At 32.3% G+C, this 17,841-nt stretch overlaps 1 protein-coding gene across 3 annotated transcripts in view; it reads right to left on the minus strand.

Moving 5' to 3' along the window:
* The window catches only part of LOC136974452 (uncharacterized), a 66,729-nt gene that overhangs the window by 19,931 nt on the left and 28,957 nt on the right, over positions 1–17,841 (minus strand). The window contains exons 5-10 of one of the 3 annotated variants that reach the window (XM_067269358.1): positions 16,003–16,193; positions 9,060–9,176; positions 8,814–8,900; positions 8,684–8,746; positions 659–737; positions 157–242 (exon numbers count right to left, since the gene is read on the minus strand). In XM_067269358.1, the coding sequence (XP_067125459.1) occupies positions 157–242; positions 659–737; positions 8,684–8,746; positions 8,814–8,900; positions 9,060–9,134 (390 nt within the window). In that variant the 5' untranslated portion in view covers positions 9,135–9,176; positions 16,003–16,193. The remainder of the gene's footprint in view (positions 1–156; positions 243–658; positions 738–8,683; positions 8,747–8,813; positions 8,901–9,059; positions 9,177–16,002; positions 16,194–17,841) is intronic. The other 2 variants (XM_067269360.1, XM_067269359.1) reach the window with 2 other exon arrangements.

Below are 17,841 nucleotides of genomic sequence, written 5' to 3' on the forward strand. Positions count from 1 at the left end.
GATAATGAATAAAAGGTGACTTTTTTCAACAGACTTTGTCTTCAATTTTAATTAATAAAAGAATCTACTATCCAAATTTTTAAAAATTTATTATTACAATTTTAAAAATTTATATTTCTGATCAGTTACAATTAAAACATTGAATATAACATTTACCTTTCCATTAACACAACTGCAGACGGCCATATTGGGACAAATGGGATCAGCAGCAAGGCCTGCACGGTCTCGTCCATTAAAGGCACCTAATATATTTAAATTTAAAATATTTGTGATCAATATATTCTTTTAAATGATAATCATACTAATTCAATAAATCTAAACAAATCCTTTATACAATACAATAAACAATTTTTTCCTTTCTCACAATTAAAATTCTCTCTCAAAATAAGAATGATATATAAAAAATTAATAATGCTATAGCAGTATCTTATTCTATATTTAACAGAAGTTTCTGTCCAATTTATTCATGTTTACCTCGCGATTTTTAACTGTAGAAACACAGATGTGAAAACCTCCAATTTAATAATTAATATAGTATTATAATAAAACACATTGATAATATAAATTAACATTAAATATTTATATCTTAAAATTTCTAAATTAATTTTGAATGAATTTATATATTAAATCTCAAAATTAACAAAAGATTTTAACTTACAGTTATCATACGACATGACCTGTTCTCCACGTTCCACATCAATAACGGCAAGTCTTCTGGCTGTTGTTGCTGCCAAAATCTACAAATAAGACAAGTTTTGTACATTAAAAATTTTACAGGTTTCCTTTAACTAAAAAACAATCATTAAAAACAATAATTTTATTATTGGTTTCTTCTTTTTTTTTTATAATTCAAATTCATAGTTCATCATCCAATGCTAACTTTTTTACATTTAAAATAATAGCTGCAACTTTCGTCACTAGCAAAATTTACCATTAAACAAACCTTATTGAGATACTTAATAAAAAGTTAACTTTATTACAAGGTCATCAAGGTAAATCTGAAAAAGTCACCATATAATGAAAAACAATTAAAAATAAAGGAAAAAATCAATATATTCTTACAAAAATTAGTACAAAAGTACTACAAAATGCAAAATGATATTCTATGTAGCCCTCTTCAACTTCCACAAGTTTCTCCAACGTTGACCTGAAATGGATGCAGGTGTGATTGATCCATGTTTGTCATCACCTCCACTATGGAAGTCTTTAAAGAATTCTTGGTATTGTGATGCTTTGCATTTACCTTTGCCTCTACCATGCTTCACATGTAATAGTTAAAAGAATTGTAGTCAAGACTGGATGGTGACACAAGTATGGGATGTTACCTTAAAGCCAGGCATGCATCTTCCTTGCCCTGTTGGAACACACTCTCCCTCCCAGCATCCATTTCATCCATCCAGGGCTTCACAACTGTCCAGGGCCGGATTTACCAATCCAGGGGCCCTGGGCACAAATTCAGTGGGGGTCCCCCCTCTAAGAGTAGGCAAATTTGATAATTTAGAAAATTTACACAAAATACTATACTTTCAATTAGATTTGAACTAGGAAGTTGTAAATTTCATTTAAAAATAAGGTTATTGTAAACATACATATATTTTATTGTGTAAAACTAATTATTTTAATTTAACTGAAAAATACCTATGTGAAATTTTTTCCCGAAATTTTCCGATGTTTCATAGATTTTTTCCCAGGTTTGGTTTTCTCTGCCTGTTGCCCTCATGATTAGGCCACACTAAACTGTCGCGGTAATAGAAAAAAAATTATGTTTAAACATAATTTTTTTTAGTTTTGTGGGGGCTCCTATTTTGTGGGGGCCCTGGGCACAGGCCCCAAATGCCCTTATGTAAATCTGGCCCTGCAACTGTCTTCACCCAATGATGTAAAAGTCGGTATTCACCCTCAAGTCCTTGCTGAAAAAGTAGGATGCCATGACATCACCCTTACTAGTCATCTCCCAGGATGATCAGAGAGAGAGGAAATTTGGTGTGTATGACTGTAGGCATACACACAAAATTTCTGCCAGATACACACTAGAGGAATTCTGCCAGATCCAGCAGCTATTTCGACAATTCAGCTTCCTGTCCTAAATGAAGTCTTCTTGTCAGAGAAGAACCTCAAGAACAAGCACCATCATGCTTGATGTTGTTCACAGAGCGTGAGTCTTCAGTTTTCTGTCCTCCTTGTTCTTGTCAGTCAAGAGCTGGTGATTCCTGAAGACAAGAGAATACTATAGCAGGTCCTCAGGCACTGCCAGACTTATTGTCAACCTTGCCATGCCCATATCTTTAACAAGGTCATTCATAATCCATGTACCATCCTTTCCAATCTTCACCATCAATTTGGTTATGAATGCCACACTTCTCTTGCAAATGTTTACTGTGAGTTGCCCTGTCAGGAGTCACTCACATTGTCGTCAAACTCCCTGAACTTCTTGGCTATGTTGTAAACTTGCATCTTCCCATCTTCCTGTAGTCAAAGCATACCATGATTTGTGAGGGCAACTTTCCAGTGTGAAGCAATTCAAGTATAGCAGCTCTTCAGTCATATTCTCATGACATGTCTGAGCACAACCCCAGTTGTTGACTGTTTGGTGCATCAAGTACCTGAATATGAAGGCATGTATATACTTTCATCAACAATCTTATCTCCAAGACTGCCTAAGATTGCCCACAAAGAAATTCTGGATTTACCTCAATAACCTTGTATTTATGTCACTCATAATGAAGGAAGTGAAATAGACCAGAAGCAAGTTAAAGTAATAAAAAGAAGTGAACATTAGTTAAATTCTCAAAGACCAAGTTGTGTCTCACAGTGAATAAATATACTCACTGTGCATACAGTTTTTCACCAACTGTATCTTGCAGTGGAGTGCCGTCATTGGAAGCGATGGAACCGCCGATTCCATCTTCCAATGACCTTCTCTTATATTTTATAAAATATAAATTTTCATATTTTAACTTACTTTGCATTAATTAAAATTAATATTTTATTATAACTGCATTATGTATCTTTTACAAATTTCTATACTACATGTGAAAAAAAACGATATGATCGCTATTGTATATTCGAATAATTCGGTGGCGAAAGGAGTGTCGAAACAGGTCAGTTTCCAAGCAGCCAGATTATAGGCATTGGCGCATGCGCTTTACAGAGCACCAACGTCACCCGGTTTAGCCGGTGGATGCTTCACACACAAAACTTCTAATTTTATATCCCGGACCGGTTGTTAGCCGCCTGCCTGCTAGATATTCGGCCGCCCTCGCCCGATTATGCGAATCATGAGTAGACTAGATCAACGGCGGGCAAGCCCCGGCTCGCGGGCCAGCTACGGCTCGCGAAAAGTTTTTATCCGGCCCGCGAGATCTTTAATAGATAATTAGTTATTTTTCCAATTTTCTGTAATTTTCGAAAACGATAAGAGAAATAAATGTAGTAATTAACTTTTTATTTATTTATTTCATATTTGCAGACTTAAAAAATTACGAGTCACAAGAAGGCGTCAATTAACTACTACGGCGCAGAAAAAACGTAAAATTTATTCTGGCCCACGTTATAAAAAAGGTTGCCCACTGTAGACTAGATTTATAACTTAACCCAATCAATAGGAGTTTACTGACACGTTTTTATGATAGTTCTGTATAGTTGACAGGAGTTTTAAAAAAATCCATTAAAATATTTGATACATTTATTCCGCGTTTATTCCGTTCTCCCATCTTATATTACTTACGGATTTCAATGTTAAACCGGTGATATTACGATTTACTATGTCCCATCTGTAAGGGGATGCAGAAAAAACGTGTACAATTCTAGTATAGTGTTAAAAAATTAACTGTTACTTTGGCAGCATCATTTACAACCAAATTTAATGAATGAGACGTACAATGGTACAAAAAAGCTCTAGAATTTATTTTCTTTAAATTTACGATTTATGTATCCGTTGTCGTAAAAATTTCTTTCCACTTCTTTCCCAAGACTACAGATATTCGAGTACAAAGTAACCGGTTTCGACTTATTTCAATTTAAGAAGTAGTTAAATAATTAAGCGATTAGGGAATTAGAAACATATATAAAACCCCGATGAAAGAGCCGAAATTTTACTTAAACAGAATTTTAACCGAACCAATCTTTTGCCGAGTACGGTGGGGTCTGATCTCTTCGTAATATTAGATGTAATAAAGACAGAAATTTTTCCAGTTCAATGAGAGTGACCGAAAAGTTGTAAATTTTGGAAATTTCCGTGAACACTCGATCCTAAAACGAATTAGTTAGAAAACGAACAACAGACAATCTGTTAAGTTTAACATATTTAGATTTTTACAGCTATGGTGAGAAACGTTTAAAATCTACAACAACCCCGTCGCGTCCTTTGATATATACTGGTGACGCGACAAAAGAGGCATTTGACATTGACCGGTATCTGCACCCTCGGGATTTGGCACGGACACACCTACCTGGACCGTCTCTGATTTCATTCATTAGCCACTCGTAGGGAGCTACAGTATTTCACTAAGTGGATTGTTTTAAGATTTAAAAAGTAAAGAATATTTTGTTATTTTTATGTACTGTACGTTTCTTCCCAAAGTTATATTTAATTATAAGTTTCATTAAAAGTATATTCATACAATTGAAGAATTTTTTGTACTAGGTATGTATATTCGTCACACATTTTGTTTTACCAAGTAAGTTTTTCTGATAATTTTAATTTTAGCCCTTATATCGTGGCTAGTGATTCAAAAATTTATTTTAGTTTTGGCTCGAGACCATATAACGAAAAAGAAAACATTATTAAAAGAGAAAGACCGATGCCTAAATTAAATATAAATACGTCAACAAAAAATTTCGACATTTTGATGATAAAATTTATGACGAATGACGATTCTATCGTAAAATTGAAGCAATTTGGAAATCAAAGAGGAATAGAATTTAACATTGGTAGACAATATAAAATAAATATTGAAAATTATAACAAGATAATTACGATTAATAGGTATATCTAAATTAATAGATGTTATATGTTTTTTCTCAAAGCGAGAATTGGCATTTAGAGGGCGTAGGGAATTTATTGAATCTATTAACGGAGGTAATTATATTGAACTTTTTTATTTATTAAGTACGTCAGATAATCTATTAAAAATACATTTAAAGAAGTATACGGTTTTTACTGGCTTATCGAACGAACGAATACGAACGGGCCCTGACGCGCAATTAATTGATTGTCCCTGTAAGTCGGCTTCTTACAGAAACACAGCTTCCGTATCATCAAATGTCACGGCACGCCACTGGTATCTTGTGCTTATATATTCTTATATCTTTGAGAATTTAACTAATGTTCACTAATGTTCAACTAATAATAAAGAAGATACATCCAATTTAGATACATCCTGTGTGTGTGTGTGTGTGTGTGTGTGTGTGTATATATATATATATACACGAGGCGTGTTTTTAAAGTAAGTACCATTTTGAAATATAAAAAAAACAAGCAAACATTTTTAACAAAACTTTTATTTATGTGAAAGCCCATATTTTACACTAGTTTTCTACATAATTCCCATTAATATTAAGACACTTATCGTATCGTGGGACCAGCTTTTGTATTCCATCCTCAAAGAATGTTGCCGCCTGATGAGACAACCACTGCAGAACGGTCGTTTTGACTTCGTCGTGATTGTTATGGCGCTGCCCTGCCAGATGTCTGTTCTCTTTCACTAGAGTGAAAGAGAACAGACGATTCACGATTGAAAAAGTGGACTGTCTACAGTCCACTTTTTCAGTCAAATCGTCGATAATGACTGAAGGTCGCCCACTTCGTTCCTCATCGTGAATGTTTGTGTGGCCATTACTAAAGGCCCTAACCCATTTTCGTACCATTCCATCACTCATAACGCTTTCACCATAAACTTCACTGATTTGGCGATAAATTTCAGCCACTTTCAAGCCTTTACCACTGAGAAAACGAATAACGGCACGCACTTCGCAGTCGGTGGGATTCTTAATGAGCGGCGGCATTTCAATAATACGAAAACAACAGTAAACACAGTCGACTGGCTCCGTAATGGCGTTTGTGGCTTCCCAACAGATGTATGTACACAGCGCGCATGCACTAAGTGCCGATTGCAGCGCTCCAGCGGAGTTATATTAAAACGGTACTACTTTAAAAACACGCCTCGTATATATATACACAGGATGTATATATATATACTTTGAAATTTTATTTCATATTTCATATTGAAGGATATGGGTCCAAAAATCCTTCATTAGGGAGTTATAGGGTTTATTGCTAATGGTACATGTGAGGCATTTAACAACAGATTCACAAAAATTGCTCAAAGTGATCTCCTTCTGCTTCGATACATACTGAGCCTGCGTTCCATGCTTTGCTGTACTTTGTTGAAAATTCTTGGAATTTTTCAAATTTGGTCAAAGCCATTTTGGATAAAATCCCTCAGAACATCGACATTAGGTATGGTACTGTACATTGTCTGGTAATGTTATGGAAGTTAGGCTGGAGTCATATTTACAGAAAAACACCACTGAAACTGTAAACTGAAAGCCAAATCCAGAAAAATTTTACATCCCTCACACGCAAAATTTCTGGAAAATCAACTCAAGAGGTGTTCAGTGGAAAAATTTTTCTGGCCATAAGATGTAGATGTTGACCAATCAGATCCCTGGAAGCGATGACACGTTTACAACATCACTGTGTCGCTGCTGTGCTGAAAATGAGAAACCATGTGAGCTGATCAGCAGCCATTTTGACACATGTCGATAGTTGAGTCGCTGTTTCAAAATCATGGAAGCTCAGAAAGAAAAAATGTCAAAGGTGACCAAGAACCATGTTTAGCTTGAATTGGCAGAAGCCAGAATGAATGTAGATGTAGCACTGCTAGTAATGTAAACCGACACTCTAAATGGCAAAAAGTTTATTTCTTTTTATTCCATTTTTCTTTTCTTTTACGATTTTACGTGCGGAAATACAGAATTCACAGTAACTACAGAGTAACTACAGAGAAAAATTGCCATTATGGTTACGTGAGCTTTTTTTCTGTAAGTGTGATTCCAGCCTTACTCTGAATAACACAAAACAGAAAAAAAAGACAATCAGACAAAACAAAACAAATGCCATGACCAACTGTAAAGAAGAAAGTGTGTAAAAGTGCAAGTTTGAAGTGATTTACATAATCAGGAGTAACTACAGAGAATTCCTTTCATAACTCTCTAACAAAAGATTTTTGGATCCATGTTCATAATGACTTTTGTCAGGAACACATCCCTACATTTATGAACACCAATTTAGATATCCCCTGTATATAACCCCTATTAATTAATTGCAGCATCAAAGGAGTGTATGAGAGCAACTAAGCCTAAGAGGAACATTGTAGTATCAATAATTAAGGTGAAAAAGGAACTTATAGTGAAACATGAAATGGTACAAATGTGGCAGATCTGGCAGCCATGTTTAAGATGATGAAGTTGACAATGTGCACCACTGTTAGGAACAGGGAAGCAATAAAAGCAGCAAACATGGCTAAAGGTATGACAACACTGCCCTCCAGAAAATTACATGTTATTGAGATGGAAAAACTCTTCCTAGTATGGTAAATGAGAAGCAATTGGTTAGTGATATCATCACCAAGAGGATTATTTATGAGAAAGCCAAGCAGCTGCACACTGACCTTAAAGATTATCACTCATCACTAAGATGCAGTCAATGCAATTTTCATTTTATTATACAGTAATTATGTATTTTTCGCATGTTTTAATTTATTATTTAGGACATTTAATTGTGTTATTTTTACCTTAAATTATATGTATTTACTGTTTATCAAAATGGGCATTATTTACAGTCTGGGAACAGATTAATTCACTTTCGATTATTTCTAATAGTGAAAATTGATTCAAACTTTGAACAATTCAGAGTTTCAATGGCTTCCCAAAACAAATTAAATTCAAAGTTCAAGGTACAGTAGAGAGTCGAAAATCGGAATCAATTAGGGACTGGGGTTGTTCAGATTAGTGATTTGTTCCGATTACTGATTATGTACGAAAAAAAATATTAACCTGTCCGATGTTCGAATTTTTCTCCGTTGTGTGTCGCTTCGTGTTGAATTTTTCTCTGTTGCGTGTCGCTTCGTGTTGAATTTTCGTCGATTTTAAGCCTAACGAAAATTTTTATAATAATAATCGAGGCTATCGTATCGTTAAAAATTATTTCTTCATTTTGTACAAACAAAATAAATATATTAAAGAATATAAAAACATAAAAATTATACTTTAGAAGTAAATCTAGTATCAAAAACATTCGATTCAGCACGACACAGTCTGACTGAAAATCGTTCCACTTTCCGGCCATTCCACTTACCGACGTTCCACTTATCGACGCTCTACTGTATATTTATTCGTACATAATCGGTAATCGAAACAAATCACTAATCTGAACAACCCCAGTCCCCAATTGATTCCGATTTTCGGTTCTCTACTGTATTTATAACAAAATATGCTATGACATGCAGTTTTGTTATCTAATCTCATTAACATGTTCAATTCGATGGTAAATGTGATTGTTACTTTATTAAATTCAAATGTTTTAAAACTTTAATATTCATGTAATAATTATAATCATTAATATTTTTAAAATATATTTTATAATCTTAAAAAAAATTCTAAAGATGATAATCAAACTTACTCTGGAACCATCACTGGTAAAACGAACAGCATTTACATTTCTTGCTAATCCCATAGTTGTAATCTTAAAATTAGAACAGCAAATTTATTTAACTATTTTAACATTAACGTTAGAAAAATTTATTTATTACCTGATAACACATTAGCAGTTCCATTCGTTGAGCTGAATAAAGATTTACTTTGCCATCATAAGCTCCAGAACAAAATAGATATCGATCCTGTATGATATTTTTATATTATAAAATCAGTACACTAAAACTAAACTAAGTTTTTAACATATTTTCGAAAAGTTACTAAAAAAAATCTTATCTATCAAAAATAAAAATTCTCTAAATATTGATAAAAAATAAAATAAAAAACTAAAATGGATTACATACTCTCGGACTAAAAGCAACTCCACGAACACTTCCCTGATGGAATTTTAAAAATTTTGGAGTTCCTTCTTGCTGCATTTTAAGAGGTGGACGGCTACTTATAATATTTAAATTTCCTTACTAAAAACAGATTAAAAAATTAAATCATTTCAATTATTTGTTCACAAAAATAATAAAAATATAGTAATTTAAAAAAAAATTTTACTTTAAAGTTTTTCTAGTTAAATAATAATCAATAATTAAACATACTTCAGAATAAAATAATATAATAATTAAAAAAATGCTTATTAAAATTTGTAAACAAACATTTTTAAAAACATTCACACAAATGTTAGGAAATATTAACGTAGTAACTTTTTCATACTTTCAAGAGTATAATATTAATGTAAATGTTTCTCATTGAATAGGGTAGGGATGGGCAACCTTTTTCTATGTAAGAGCCATATTTCAAATCTTTTGAATTGACACGGGCCGCATACGAGAGAAAAGAAGAGGGAAATGCCTGTAAATCGCAATTATTTATTTACATATAATTATAAATTAACATAAGTATACTTAATTTAGCTTCTGGAACTGATGTAAATGTAATATATTGGAAATATTTGGTTAAATATTAGTCACTGCTAATTTTAAATTAGTTTCAATGTGAGTCTGTTAATGGTTTCTTGTTCTAATTTTTACTAAATTCATTGTGGGAAAAACTATTCACATACATAAGTTGTATAAAATAGTAACATTTGAATTTTTGCTGCATACTTCCTTAAAGCTAAACACCAACCAAATGCCGAAATTCTATCGAGCTAGTTTAAGGCTAATTACTAAATAACTATGTAAGCAATTTGACTTTAGAGGGAGGCATTAGGCGCCATCTCATGTTAACATTAATAATTATAATTTTTAATTAATTAATTTAAATAATTTAGAACCGCTGAGAAAAAGAAAAAAACAAAAAAAAAAAAAAGAAAAAAAATCAGCCTGGAGCGGGACTCGAACCCACAACTCCTGCTTACCGTGCACATGCGTTGCCAGTTACGCTATCCGGACCTCCAGCCCAATCCCCTCTTCCAGCATATATAAGTTAACTATATAACCATCGATGGTTATTACAATGCCGGCTGGGGTCACATTCAGTGCCCACTAGGGTTTCTCATTTCCCAGTCTTTTGCTTGTCCTGGAATCCTGGGATAAAAGTGAATTGTTTCCCGGGACAAAATTAATTATTTTTAAGATATACAAAATATCATGAAATCAAATGATATAATTATTTTTCGTTTTTTAAAGTAATTTAATATGTTCTGCATCCTCCAAAATCATATTAATAATGCTGTATAAGATATGTATTAAAAATTACCTTTGAATTACGTAAAAATGTTCACAAATAGAAAAAATTTATTAAAGTTTGCTGAAAACTGCATACAGCAACAACAAAAATGCCTTTGAATTGAGTTGAAAATTAAAAATAATGAACTTAGATCAAACTTCTAACTTAGAAGGTAATTTTTGAATTTTTAAATAAAATATAATACAAAATATTGTAAATTTTTATAAGATTTTACAAAGCGAAGATGGTCGATACTCTGATCACTCAATCTGATTCTTATTTTAGTAATGAAAAGTCTCGCTACCGAGAATGCCTTTACCGATTCAATTGATGCGATTGGAATCGTGTTTAATGCATTTAAGAGAAGACAAATATTATGTGTTTTCATCTGTATCCTGAAAGATTTCTAGTTCGTTTTCGAGATTGTAGTATTTCTTTTGTCCTCTAGTATTCTTGATTTGTCTACCTCGACTACTTTAATAGAAAGATCATAGCCCAATAATTCGGCAGTTTGTTTGTCTTTAATAATCAGATTATGAAGAAAAACTTCATACTCGCCGACTTCGTACTAGTTTGTATCCTTGCCCAATTTGCACAACTTGGCGTTATGCAGTTATTGAAGCTACTAAGCATGGTTAAAAATTAAGACAGCATAAGCACACTTATTCCAGATATTACTGGTAAAGAATTTTGAGAGTTCTGCCACAAATAAGCTACGTATCAATTATTGACCATTTGTGACCTGCCATAACAAACAAAAGTTAAAAAAACTAATAAATAGATTTGAAATTAATAAATACAAATGTATTCTGACAGTTTATGAGTTAATGATACTTTCTATTTGCAAAATTTCCTCAACCTTAACATAAAATAAGAAAAAAGTGAATTTTTAACAAATTTGCGGGATTCCCAGGATAAGAAAAATTTCCCAGGATATTTCCTGGGTTAAAAAAACGACCGGGATCCCAGGATCCCGGAATCCTGTTTGAGAAACCCTAGTGCCCACGTCCTCTACAGCACTCAACTGGCCACCATAAGCCCTGGAAAGGTGTAATATATATAACCGTTGTAATAACTGTCGATGGTTATATATAACGTGACCATTTATTTTTTGACTCAAAACGGGACATTGGTTTATTTAGGTTAATTAACAGGTAGTCAATAAAAAAAACACTTTTTTAAAAGTTATTTATTCAGAAATAGTCAGTTAGCTTAAAAGTTACGAATTAAAAAATATATATACCCGAAACGTTTAGTTATATTTATATTTATCAGAGGAACAAATTTGCTTTAATATAGCTGGTGATGATTTTAAGTAAGAATGAAACTCTTGGCGTGTTTTTTTTATATTTACCTTAATTATCAACATTGCCTTTAGAACTGAAATTTGTAACTGGGTCTTCTCAGATGGCCACAATTTGTTCATCATAGAAAATACTCTTTCTACTGGAGCATTTGTAGCAGGCAAACATAAAATATATTCAATTAAAATAGAAAAGTTTTCATGCTGAAAATTGTTGACTTGAAAGTGTTTGAATACTTCCACCCAACGAGTTTCCGTGGAAACATTTAGATTATTCCATTCGGTTACTTTCTGCGATGTAATGTAGTTACAAATTAACGAAAATTCGTCAAAAACTTCTGCATCTTTATTACAGTCAATATATTCCTTTTCAATTAATACATCCAGAGATTTTTGAACGTCTTCCCATGCGGGGACCTTTTTTAAATCTGCCCAATAAAATATCTCCATTTCTTTGGTAAGAAAGCAAGTCCACTGCTCCAGATATTCACGGCTTGTTTGATAAAATTCTGTAGCCACCCTTTTCACAAACTCTTCATCTATGTCAGTAACATTATCTTTCGATTTCACTATTAATTGACGGACCATAAATGAAAAAAACTGATTGGTCTGTTTCTGAGTCAAATTGTCTTTTAGTTGATTGATTTCTTTTGCAGCTTATTGCCGATACAGTCTGACCTTCCAGTTTCAATACAGCTTGATGAAAACTTGCTGACAGAGCGTGCAAAAAATAAAGCCACAATTCAGATGTGGGATCTTCAAAAAAGTTTTTTAGCAACAGGGGACATTTTTCAATACTCAAAAAGTAGTTTTTTAATGGCCGATACATTTTTAAAACCCTTTCCAAGGCAGGCATAAGAGCAAGCCATCTAGTTTTGCTATAGCCGAGCATTTGTTGATATTCCGTTTCAGTTTCGGCGCAAAACTCCTTTAGAGCTTCAACTCGAATTGTGTAAACATAAAAAAATGAATATATCCTCACAATAATGCTTTCGTAATCTAAGGGTAGCCTGTCTGCAGCAGATTTTATTGCATTGTGAATTACATGGGCTCCACATCCAATACCTATCAATGGCTTTTTCAGTGATGATTGCAATTTCGTTAACACATTGTTAGTTCCTCACCTAGCCGCACCTCCGGAATTGATGTTGGCATTGTCTCCGCAAAATGCCACGACTTTTGCTGTCAAATTATTATCTGTCAACACTTGGTTTAAATAATCGACAATGATGTCAGAACTCTCACCCGGTTGGTCTTGGAGATCTAAAATTTTTACTTGCACACCTACGTAAGGTTGAAAAAAGCGCACTAGAATAGGGTATATTTTCTTGTTACCGTGGTTTGAAGTGTCGTTTAGTATTGTAATACAATTGGACTTATCAAGATCATCTTTTAATTCTTTCATTGCTGTAGGCGTCAAAACATTTACTACAATAGCTTCTGATTTCGTACACGCGCATGTAAATTTGGAATCAAAACATGATTGAATTAATTTCAATGCACAATCATTAGAGCGAAAACTGTGGTTTTCTTGTATCGTGTGATAAGCCCAGACGCCTTCTGCTGTGGCGATATCCAAATCCTTTAAACTTGGTGCGTCCGATTTCTTGAAAAAGGTTAACATCGAAGAACTCGAAGCGGCGGTACGATCGGCATTTTTATGTTTTTCAGACTTTAAATGCTGTTCAATATCACTGGCACCACCATGGAAAATGCTAAATTCTGTACGACACTTTTCACATCTGACATCTGAGGGAGTATTTATTTGCTTGATAAACGGATATTTTGCTTGTAAGTTAACATTGAACGTACACTTACGTTTCGGCATTTTAACTTATGATTCCAAAACGAAAGAAGTTTAAGTTATTTACTAGGTACACAAGCATCAAACAACAACAAAACAAATATCGAGAAGTGGGCGAACGAAAAATCTGCCGAACAATTAGTCAACAAAGCGCGAGCGATGACGTCTTCGCCACTCTCGGCTATCGTCGCGTCAACCGACGACGCGGTTTGCTCTCGCACACCGATCGCGTCCGGCCGCCGGCGCGACGGCCGTCTGGCCGGCTCGACTACTCAAATTTTCGCGCGGTTTCAGAAAACGGGACAATTTTGCGTTCCTGAGTTCATTTCGGGGACACCGGGACTCGTAACTCTAAAAAGGGACAGTCCCGTTCAAAACGGGACGTCTGGTCACGTTAGTTATATGGTTAACTTATGTACACTGGAAGAGGAGATCGGGCTGGAGGTCCGGATAGCGTAACTGGCAACGCATCTGCATGGTAGGCAGGAGTTGTGGGTTCGAGTCCTGCTCCGGGCCGATTTTTTCTCCCAGTGGTTCTAAATTATTTAAAATTAATTAATTAAAAATTATAATTATTAATGTTAATACGAGATCGTGCCTAATGCCTCCCTCTAAAGTCAAATTGCTTACGTAGTTATTTAGTAATTAGCCTTACACTAGCCCGATAGAATGTCGGCATTTGGTTGGTGTTTAGCTTTAATATATCGGGTTTAGAGATGTTGTTTATATACTTCCTTAAGCTGGAAAATTGATATATTTATTCATATTTTATGCAATGTAAGCTGCAAAAAATATTAATTTAGGATGCATGCAGCCCAAGGGCCGTGGGTTGCCCATCCCTGGAATATTGAGTCAACTATGTTAAATATAGCAAACAAATATTTCTAATAAAATGTCTCTATTCAGTTACAGCATTAACAGAAATTAAGAGATGCAGTATTTTGAATTATTCTAGTCCTTTATGGCACAAAATTCAGATGACAAGCATCAACATCTGCCCAATGCCAAAGTAATCAGTTTTTTCAATCATCAGTACCAGAAGAAATTTTTTTTAATGTTATTTATATTATAAGCAGTACCATCACAAATGGTTTAATTAATATTTAATAAATGTAAAAATACAGAGCATTTACAAAATTTGTTGTGACATTATTAAACATTATTAAACGTTAAATAACATCGGACACGATTTTATTTTGGTTTAATTAATACAATAGACTTTAGACATTTTTAAAGGGCTTTCCTCAGGCATTTGAAATATAAATACACAGACAGAATGAAATGTATAAAATGACGAAATAAAGAACAACACTCAAAATTAAATAATAAACATAACTAAAAATCAGATACATATAAATTAAATTTTAAACTTTAGAGTTCATTGTCCATTTCCAGGTATCAGAGATGAAAATGTCCTTAGAATTGATACAAGAGCTTTTTCAAGGTGTGTTTATGGATTTGTGCAGAATCTGTTGATTTAGCAAACCTGGGGTCAAAGATGTTTTAAAAGCTTGGCTTTGTCCCAGAAAATCTGCATATCACTTACACTGAAATTTTAATATGATTATCTCTAATTAAAGGCTTAATTACTTGAACATAAAAATAAAAAATTTTGTTTTTTAATTATTCTTTTAATTAAAAAATTTATAAATAATGCTATGTATGTATGTATGTATGTATGTATGTATGTATGTATGTATGTATGTATGTATATATTCTGAAGTACCTAAAAATAATTTTATTAATTTTGAAGTGATGTCTGTATATTTGGAACCTGACTTTAACACACAATTTTTTTTTTAATTTACATGAAAAGATCTATTAAAATTTGTCTTTGTATGCTTTCAAATACTGTACATTTCAAATTTATATAAAAAGAATTAATGATACATTTGTTCTTTGTCAACAATACTTGCTGACAGAATAGTAGCCATGATAAAGATTTTTCTACTGATTTAGTTTTTTGGAACAAACTTCAAACGGTCCATGACAGGATGTAAGAAAATGTGTGTGGTCCAATCAAGATCATAATCAACATGTCATAAATCAGCTGATCTTGTTACATCAAAAAGATACATGTCAAGTAAAAAGTGGCTTTATTCTGTAAAACACAGTATTCTACTGTAATATTACATTCAAGTATTTTTCTTTCTGGATATTTTTTAGAATATTTTCAACATTAAAATTTTAGACAGTTCAGAAAACTGAGATTCACCTTTATCACCATCACAAATTATATTAAAAATTTTTTTTTAATATTTAAGTTTAAATAACAAAGTCAAAGAAATGATGATAATAATAATAACAACTAAAGACTTTTAAGATTTCTTAGTTTTTCTATTGTTTGTTAATGTATTTTTCTCAATAACTTTTAGTAATTGGCATTAAAATAAAACTGCAAGCAGAACAAAAAAAATTATTATTAAAAAATATATTTTAATTTCACTATTATTGCAAATACTAAAAATGAATAACCATCAATTATTTTTAAGATTTTACAAAAAAAAAACTCTCTTACTTTCTGAAGTCCTACTTTGAAACTTGACAAGTTTCTTTAGCATATCCATAGCATTAACATGTTATAAAATAACCTACATCAAAAGGTCAATTTTAGGTTATCTTTGGCCTAGACTTATTTAAATTATGAACATAGTTCAACAACAATTTTCAATTGATACCAATGTTAATCTTTGTCTTAAAGTCATCAAGCTATTTTAAAAAAGAGCAAAATGAATATTCATAATATTTTCTCTATAATTCCATTCTCTCCAACATACAAGATAGCCCAAAATTCAGTTAACAGTATTTTGTTTCACATGTTCCAAATGGGGTTGGCAATACAAATTGTAAACCAAGTGTTTATCAATACTGTTTTTCTGCAATAAAACTGATAGAAACGTAATTAATTAAAAAATTTTACATGATTAAATATTTATGTATTTGAATAAGACAGTAAATGTGTCTTTAGAATGGTTAACAGACTTTTGGGCCACCCCTTACACCTAACTTCTGTTACTAAATATAATTAATAATCTATAATATTTAAACAATTTTTAAACAAAAATATTTTAGAAGTATGCAGAAAAATTAATAATTATGAAAAATTCATTAGCAACAGAAAAATATTTCCCAAATTAAAACTCTTATGAAAATAAAAAAGATATTCCAAAACAAAATAAAATATTCCAAATATCAATATTAAACTATGAATCAATTAAGCTAAGATAGATAAAAATATTCATCTACATCATCATAAATTAAATATCATTGTGTTCACTTTTTATAGATTTGTCATCTTCCACAATATGAACTTACACCCAGCATTTCTAAGATCATAACTATATGCTTATATGCTATATACATTTTGGAAGTTAATAACTTTCAAAAAGTTTTGAATAAACAAAAATCTTCAGGTATATAGTTATAGTTATCAAATCTGAATAATAATTCTAATATATAGTTTCAATATTAGAAAATCACACATCATAAATAAGTTACGTTAATTATGATTATAAAAAATGACTTAAATTATCCAAATAGCATTAGCATCATTATTATTGATTCATGGAATGGATCTTAGACAAATGTAGAAATTATTGTAAGAAACAAAAACAGATCACATGTGATCTGTAAAGTTTTAACTGTGATGGAAACAACATTACACAATGGATCTAGCATTTCAAAAGTATAATTATAGTAAAAATCGTTGTTAGAAAATCATACTGGACATTACCTATATATCAGACAGATTAGCATTCAAAAGTAAAGTCAAGTTATAAGTGAAAAAATTAAATAAAATGACTTCTCAGTTATACACCTTTCATTTAAGCAACTTTTTTAGTTATGAGACTTTTTCATTGATCCTGGTTGAAACGTAGGAGAAATAATGTTTAAAATTTCTCATTTGAACAACTTAGTTAAATAACTCTCTTGGTTCTATTCCCTTACAAATGTTTTAGACTAATGTATTTTTCCTTCATTTTACTATCATGATTGTCAATCACAGTGTGAGTGAGGTCACTTTGCCATAGGTCAAACAGGTGCCCAGGAAAATAATAAAGCAAAAAGGATTATCATACTGGACATAACATTTGTTTTTAGAAGGAGAATGGCTGCTGGCTATATGTTTAGATAAAACAAATGGTAATGTCAACCCTTTAGTGACCCATTGTCAAGTATGTCCAAACTATTGTTGCATTCTCCTAAAGCTGTTGTCTGGCATGAATTGATGAAATAATCTTGGTACGAATTTTGTGTCGAGCCACGATCATTTACATGCATATTTTCCAAATTTTAACAAATTGACCATCCCTAACACGTATTATATCTATGTCAAAATCACCTTCATACAGCCAAC

This window comes from Centruroides vittatus, unplaced genomic scaffold, assembly GCF_030686945.1.
Source record: "Centruroides vittatus isolate TY-2023 unplaced genomic scaffold, ASM3068694v2 contig_349, whole genome shotgun sequence".
Classification (NCBI taxonomy): domain Eukaryota; kingdom Metazoa; phylum Arthropoda; class Arachnida; order Scorpiones; family Buthidae; genus Centruroides; species Centruroides vittatus.